The sequence below is a fragment of the Castanea sativa genome, chromosome 2, assembly GCF_040712315.1.
Source record: "Castanea sativa cultivar Marrone di Chiusa Pesio chromosome 2, ASM4071231v1".
Taxonomy (NCBI): Eukaryota; Viridiplantae; Streptophyta; class Magnoliopsida; order Fagales; family Fagaceae; genus Castanea; species Castanea sativa.
This window is the reverse complement of record NC_134014.1, coordinates 24,343,712-24,351,765: the sequence shown is the minus strand read 5'-3', so window position 1 is coordinate 24,351,765 and position 8,054 is coordinate 24,343,712. Positions and strand designations below refer to the sequence as shown.

The 8,054-nt window shown below is 42.6% G+C and overlaps 1 protein-coding gene across 1 annotated transcript; it reads right to left on the bottom strand.

The window, feature by feature from the left end:
* Positions 1-5,790: 5,790 nt before the first annotated feature.
* On the bottom strand, positions 5,791-7,638 carry LOC142625103 (uncharacterized). The gene is made up of 2 exons (XM_075798808.1): positions 6,723-7,638; positions 5,791-6,311 (listed from the first exon to the last, which is right to left on the bottom strand). Exons 1-2 carry the CDS (start codon positions 7,636-7,638, stop codon positions 5,791-5,793), a joined length of 1,437 nt encoding a protein of 478 aa, XP_075654923.1.
* Positions 7,639-8,054: the final 416 nt, after the last annotated feature.

Sequence of the window (8,054 nt, the reverse complement as noted above, 5' to 3'; positions counted from 1 at the left end):
CTCATATCAAGCTTAAAAGCCATGTGGAACGTGTTACCCCACCTTTTGGTCTTCATGTAATGTAAGGTGGGGTAACTGATCACTCTCTCAAACACAAACACGCTTTGACAATCAAAGATAATCGTCCAATTTTCTTTAGTTTGTTAGCAAGAACCTTAGAAACAATCTTGAAATTTACATTACATAAACTAATAGGTCGAAATTGAGGCATAGAGTCAAGATTTTTCTTTTTAGAAATAAGAGTGATATGAGAGAGATTAATATTGCTTAACACAGTCATTAACTTAAGACAAACAATAACAGCTCTAGAAACATCAGATCCTATAGTATGCCAGTAGTGTTGGAAAAAGAGAAGATTCATGCCATCGGGACCAAGAGCTTTGGTAGGGTGCATCTGAAAAAGCGTTGTCTTTACTTTATCAACCAAAAAAATCTTCAAGAATAATGTTGTTCATCTCGGAGGAGACTACCTTTTCTACATGTTGAATGGCTTGTTAGAGAGAATTAGATGAGACTAAAGTGAAAATATCCTGAAAATATTGAGTTGCATCAACTTCCAAATCAGATTGCTGAGAAACCCAATTCCCATTAGAATCTTTACGCTTTGAAATCTCATTGCTATGTCTTCTTTGAGAGGCCACAGCATGAAAAAATTTGGTATTAAGATCACCATATTGTAACCAAGATACTTTAGCCCGTTAAAATGGCAATCCATCTCAAGACTTGAAAGAAGTTTCTTTTTGGCAGCAATAGACTTAAAAAGGCCTCTAACATTCCCTTCTCCCCATTGAAGTAAAGCAACCTAAACAACTTCAATTCTTTGTGTAAGGCGATACATAGAAGTGTCCCACTGAGGAGTATCCCAGCTAGATCTGATAACCCCTTCACATTCAAGAATTCGAGTCCAAAGAGCCTCAAATTGAAAAAGAACTTGTGCTTATGTGCTCTTGAAATTATTGATACAGTAGCTTTCATTTCAATCAAAAGAGCCAAATGATCAAAAAAACCATAGGGCATATGAAAAATTTTAGAATGGGAAAATAGATCTAGTCATTCCTGATTATACAACCCTCTATCCAACCTCACACAAACCAGATTGCCCTGATATCTATTATTGCACCAGGTGAATTTAGGCCCATTGTATCAGTTAAAGAACTTCTTTAGTTGAGAAGCAAATTTTACTCTCTTTTTTTTCCTTTATTTATTTCACCTCCAATAATTGGTTTTTTATATTTTTCTTAGCTTGTATTGAGGATATTTTATTTTAGACAAAGTTTGACTACAAATTTAGTTATAGCCAATAGCTACAACTCTACTCAATATGTTTTTATTGGATTTGAATTTTGACAAACATTATTTGGATAACATTTGCTTTTTATATCCTCTATGCTTGCAAAAATTCTAAAGAATCAAAGATTAATAGTTATGTTATCAATTAAATGTTTAAATTTCAAGTTTTTGTAATATAAAATTATACGCAAAAAATAAGTTTATGAATCAAATAATATCATATGGTACGAAGTTTGACATGCGTATTAAAAACATAAAAAACTTGAAATCTAACTGTTTGATTTTTAAAATAAGTAGTTGTAAGGACCAAAAACGCATAAAATCAGCTTAGAGACTTCGCTGTTTGTTTATTCACTAAAGGTCCAAATACAATACATTTGGTAGAGAGAATTCAACAACAAAAGTCCCCCCTCCGTAGTTTCCTGATTCCTATTTATATCATTTGTTCCTTTCATCGTGGCCTTACACCTTGCAATCTACTATATTTTTCCCCCTGACACCTGTCTGTCGGTAATGGAGCAAAGTTCTAGCTTTGCGTTCAGCACTGTTCAGGTCATATCTACATTAATGCAACGGATTGAGTTGGTACCTTCTAATTAATGCGGCCAGAATGGTTGTTGCCGGGCATTTAATGCAACCCTCTAAATTAGCCTGCCACATTCAGATATTTGCAACCCTTATGTAACCAGCGCCCATGCCACTTCATCTTCGGGTATCTCCAAGTAAATTCCCTTACTCCTTTACTTCATCTTGCTTAATGTATGTCGGCCTTCCTTTCCTCGGGTCTTCGGGTTCTTGGGTCCTCGGAACCTCACAACAGCCCCTTTAACACTTGAGTTATTAACCATAAATTAATAACCAAGTTTTAACTTCTCATACACGCTTCTTACCTTCCCTTTGTTTTCACACGTACAAACGTCTTTTTACTGCCCCATGACCAGCGTCTGGCGCCTCGTATCCCACGATGGAGCATTTATGGAGTCTGGCGCTTCTTTTCCCGTGCACGTTCTACTGCTGGATGGGAAATGTACGGCTCAGATTTCGCTCTTAATTATGAGCGGGAAAGTTACCGCTCTTATTCCTTTTACCTCATTATCTCTACTTCCCCCACCCCTATAAAAGCAAACCTTTAGGCTGGATGAAGTTCATTTTGGCATTTTGAAGGATTGAAAGAAGAGTGAGCTCCCGAGGACCATCTTTAAGTGATCTTTAGATGTGTGTTCATTTTCCTTTCGTTTCTTTCTACTTGCTTGCTTTTCTCCTCTTGTCGCGGGGATTAATGGGTAGGTACGCTAAGCTAGTAAACACCGATGAGACGAAGGCCGCCTTTAAAAACCGATATAGGATTCCCGATGACGTAGACATTACGTATTGTGAGGAAGAAGAGATTCCACTCGTATCTCGGCCACCTGAATCCGTTTTGATTCCAATGATTGCCTTTATGGAGGGGGGCATGGAAATTCCTATGGGTAGAGTAACTAGGGACTTTCTAATAAACTATAGGCTTACCCCCTCGCAATGTTCCCCAAATATCCTTAGAATTTTAGGATGTACAGACGCCCTTAACCGGAAAATGGGGACCAATCTGACTTGGCAGGATGTAAATTGGGTATATAACTGCCAAAAAGGGGACATGACTAAATACTATATGAAGTGTAGAATCCCCTCTGTTAGGCTGATTTCTTGTCTACCCGATTCAAGCAAAGGGATGGATGAAGATTACCTTGTCATTTCGGGCAATTGGCATGACGGTTTACACTGCCCTACCCGAGAAGGGGTGCCAGGTAGGGTTCCCGAGGACTAACCTAGTACTTAGGATTGACCAAATTCCTTTTATCTGCTTTGTATTACTTAACGTATTTATTCTAACGACTTCGTTCCTCATTGCAGACGATTATCATACCGCTCTGAACTTGTCTGCTGTGAACCGTGCCGATCTAAACAGGATTCTTCGATCAGAGATATTTATACACCGGGACGGACAACTCCGAGCAGCCCACATCATCCTCGGATACACCCCATCCACCAAACGTTTCCAAAGCCCAAAGAACGTAATACGAGCAAGGGATCTACGACTAGCTCAAATTGACGTTGCGGCCCCGGGATTCCTACTGCCCGTACCTCCACCTGCAGGAACTCAAGACGCATAACTTCCTGCCCCACTTGCCACCCAATTGCTTTATCCTCCTTTGGAGCAAGCTGCTAATCTTGTCGCCGAGGATAGAGCTGCCACGCCCGAGCCAAATCCTTCTGAGGTGATAGAGAGGGATTTTGAAGTGTTCTACCGCCCAGACGCTCCTTCCAGTTCCAACCCGTCGACCAGCGTAATGGGTTTTCAAGAGAAAGAGCCCAACCTGTTGGCCTTACTGCAGGCGCACGCAGGCGACTCTTCTCCGGCAATGCCGGTTCCTCCTCGTCCAGTTACCCCGGCTGTTACTCGTGCACCTTCCTCGGAGGCGGCGGACAAAAAACGAAAAAGAGGCCAAAGTAGCAAGAATGTGATAGAAATCGAAGAAGGGGAGAATCTCGACCCTTCTGCTAAAGATACCAGGGTTGGGAAAGCCCTTTCCAAAAAAGTTGCTCCTACTGGTTCGTCGAAGGACCCCAGTAGTGAGTCTACAAGGAAGGCGTCAGCCTGGCGACCCAACTTCACATTAAGCTCGGGTAACCCTGTTTTGGATGACGCCAACTTAAGGGATCCGAAGAAGGGAAGTTCGAGCTTGGTGGCTGAATGTTTGGAGAAGGCTCTATGCCTTCCTAAAGACATGGCTGAGTTGCGGTCATTCCGCAAGAGAGAAGTCTTCCTGTCTTTGAAACAGGATTTAGCCAAGGTATTTCCTAAATCTTTGCACATTTTGTTTATGAGCTTAACTGTTTGTTATGACTAACTTTGTTAATTCTAATATATCATAGGTGGTCCAGGCTTCTTTCATGGCCGAAGAGTGGGTAGACCATTCGCTGGATCTAGCCCGAAAAGCCGAGCATAATGCCGAGGCGGCAGTGAGGGCACAAAAAGAAGCCGAGCTAAATTTAAAGGAAACCCTCACTCGCTTGTCTGAGGTAGAAAAAGCCCATAAAAACACTGAGGCTGCCCTGCAGAGCTATGAATCACAAGCAAACCTTGCCCTTGAGGCCCAAAAGCAGGCTCAAAATAGGCTCGCTCTCACTGTTGTTGAGCTTAAGCAAGTGCAAGGGTTGCTTGCCACCAAGGAACAGGAGCAGGCCACAGCGGAACAAGCAGCATACGATGCTGGAATGAAAAAGGCCTCGGATAGCTTGACCGCCCAACTCAAAGGGGTTGCTAGGGCCTTTTGCTTGGAGGTATGGGGTCATGCTTTGGACGCCGCCGGGGTAGCTGCCGATGCTGAACTCCGGGCTCCAGATAGTGTTTACTATCCCACGGCATTGCGACTAGCTCCTGCTCCCCCCATGCCACCAAGTGAACCAGCTGCGCCTATTCCTGCTCCTGACCCCTCTGATGCGCCCACCACGAAAAATCCTTCTCCTACAGCCCAAACCGCGGAAGAAGTAGTTGAGGGTGACTTGACTGAAGAGCCCGTAAAGAAGAAGAAAAAAGACAAAGATCCCGAGAAGAGAAAAGACAAGCAGCCTGTTGCTTAGTCATTTTATTGTAGTTATCTTCTTCTGTTGTTTTTTTTTTGTTTGTTTTTTTTTTACGGGTGTAAGGGGCTATATAATTGCTCCAGTTTTGTAACGAATATTTTACAAGGACTAGTATTAGCTTTTCACTCTTTTCCTAATTATTATTATTATTATTTTTTTTTTGATATGCAATTCTTATCACTATATGTTGCCGTTTAACTGTTACTTTATACGCATCCAAATAGAGGCTTAAATGGATCAAAAATCATTATCACTTACAAGTTGTTCATTATTATACTTGTGATTTTAAGAAACACAAAAGGATTAACTCGGGAACCATAACTTAATTGTTTAACCCTTCATGGCGTGTGAGAGATGAGGTATGAAACAAGATTAGCTGAACACTCCTAAGGTTTGTTTAAACCCATACTTAACTGTTTGAGATACATTAGCCCTTACCTCGTCAGGTTTATAATTCTTGAGTTATGGTCCGAGGAGCCAGTTAAAATCATTTTAACACTTGTGTTTTTGCAAGTGATCAACTTCTCTTAGACTTGTAGCCCGAGGAACTGAACAAGAGCTAAGGTCAGTGTAACCGCAAGTGGTTAATTTCTCTTAGACTTGTGGCCCGAAGAGCCGAACAAGAGCTAAGGTCAGTTTAACACTTATACTTTTGCAAGTGATTAATTTCTCTTAGACTTGTGGCCCGAAGAGCCGAACAAGAGCTAAGGTCAGTTTAACACTTATACTTTTGCAAGTGGTTAATTTCCCTTAGACTTGTGGCCCGAAGAGCCGAACAAGAGCTAAGGTCAGTTTAACACTTGTACTTTGGTAAATGTAAGATTGATACAAATAAAAGCAAAGCGACAACATCCATGGTACAAAAGGAAACTCTTCTTAATAATAGTAACGTCGTAAGTTATTTACATTCCAGGGACGAGGCATCACCCTCCCGTCCAGATCTTCTAAACGATAAGCCCCTACACCTGCTACTGAGATGATTTTATACGGCCCTTCCCAATTAGGTCCCAACTTTCCCCAAGCAGGATTTCTTGCTGCACCTACTATTTTTCTCAGCACCAAATCACCTGGTACTAGGGGCCTGGACCTAACTCTTTTGTCGTACGTCTGTTTGAGTTTCTGCCGATAGCTACCCGTCTTTACGCTGGCTACTTCTCTTCTTTCCTCAATAGTATTCAAACAATCAAACATCCTATCACGATTATTCGCGTCGTCATACTGGTCAGATCTCTGGGTGGGAAAACCCGATTCTAGTGGTATTATAGCTTCCATACCATACGCCATTGAGAAGGGTGTCTCGCCTGTCGATCTTCGGGGTGTAGTCCGATAGGCCCATAATACATGAGGCAACTCTTCTACCCAGCCTCCTTTAGCATCATCCAATCGTTTCTTCAAACCTGCCAAGATGACTTTATTTGTTGCTTCGGCCTGACCATTTCCTTGAGGATAGGACGGTGTTGAATATCCATTTCTTATTCTCATTTCTGCACAGTACTGTCGGAAAGCCTTGCTATCAAACTGAAGCCCATTATCAGAAATCAAGGTGTGAGGGATTCCAAAGCGAGTTATGATGTTTTTCCAGATGAATCTCCTTGCATCCACATCCCTAATGTTGGCTAACGGCTCAGCTTCCACCCACTTCGTGAAGTAATCCGTGCCGACAATGAGCCATCTTTTATTACCAATTGCCCGAGGAAAAGGCCCAACAATATCTAAACCCCACTTAGCGAAGGGCCATGGACTGGTCAACGGATTTAAGACACCTCCTGGTTGATGAATGTTTGGCGCAAATCTTTGACATTGATCACATTTCTTGGCATACTCTTGGGAGGTTTTCTGCATGCTCGGCCACCAATACCCTTGAGTCATGGCTCTATGAGCTAATGATCTTCCTCCGGTATGGCTTCCACACACCCCCTCACGCAACTCTTCCAATAAAGGTTCCACGGCTTCAGGATGTACGCAGAGCAGGTATAGCCCTGCATAGGAACGCCTATAGAGCTTCTGCTCTTCCGACAACCAATAACGGGGAGCACTTCTTCGTACCTTCTCGGCCATTGTTCCATCTTCAGGTAGTATTCCGTGCTGCAAGAAAGCTATAATTGGGTCCATCCAGCTTGGGCCTACATGAACGCTGTGAACCCGTACTGCCGAGATGCTGGTCAAGCTAGAGGTCAGTAAATCTTCCACCATGACCATACGTGGTAATTTCGAACCCAGTGAAGTGGCTAACATTGCTAATGAGTTAGCGTGTGCGTTATGTCCTCTTGGGACTTGTTGTACTTTGAAACTTTCAAACAAACCCAACACCCCTTGGACTCGTTTGAGATAGCTTTTCATTCGTTTATCTTTTGCCTCAAATTCTCCATTAACTTGCCCTACCACTAATCTGGAATCACAATACAACCTCACTACCTTTCCTCCCAAGTGTTTAACCATTTGGGCGCCCACCAAGAGAGCCTCGTACTCGGCCTCATTATTAGTGGCTGAGAATCCCAGCCTCAATGATTTTTCAATGACTAGCTTTTCGGGAGAAATTAACACGACTCCAACCCCGGCTCCTTTTCGATTTGATGCCCCATTCGTGTAGACTTCCCAAGGAGTGACGTTTTCCATCCCAATGGTCATTACTGTCATCATGGTATCTTCGTGGTTAATCTGACCTTCCGTGAATTCGGCCACGAAGTCGGTAAGGATTTGCCCTTTGATAGCTGTCCGAGGCATATACTTGATATCATAAGCTCCCAGTTTGGTTCCCCACTTTGCTACACGACCCGTGTAATCCGACTTCCTCATGATAGCTTGCAAAGGCAATTGAGTGAGTATTACTACGGTGTAAGCTTGGAAGTAATGGGGCAATTTCCTTGTTGCATGCACCACGGCTAGAAGCGCTTTTTCCAAAAGGAGATATTGTTGTTCTACTTCCTGTAAGGACTTGCTGATATAATATATTGGTTTCTGGACCCCATCATCATTCCGTATCAAGACAAGACTTACAGAGTGATTTGTGACGGCTAGGTAAGCATATAACACTTCTTCCTTCTCTGGTCTTGATAATATTGGTGGTCTAGATAGGTATTGCTTTAAGTCCTCAAAAGCCAAGTTGCATTCGTTAGTCCACCGGAAATCTTTCCACTTGT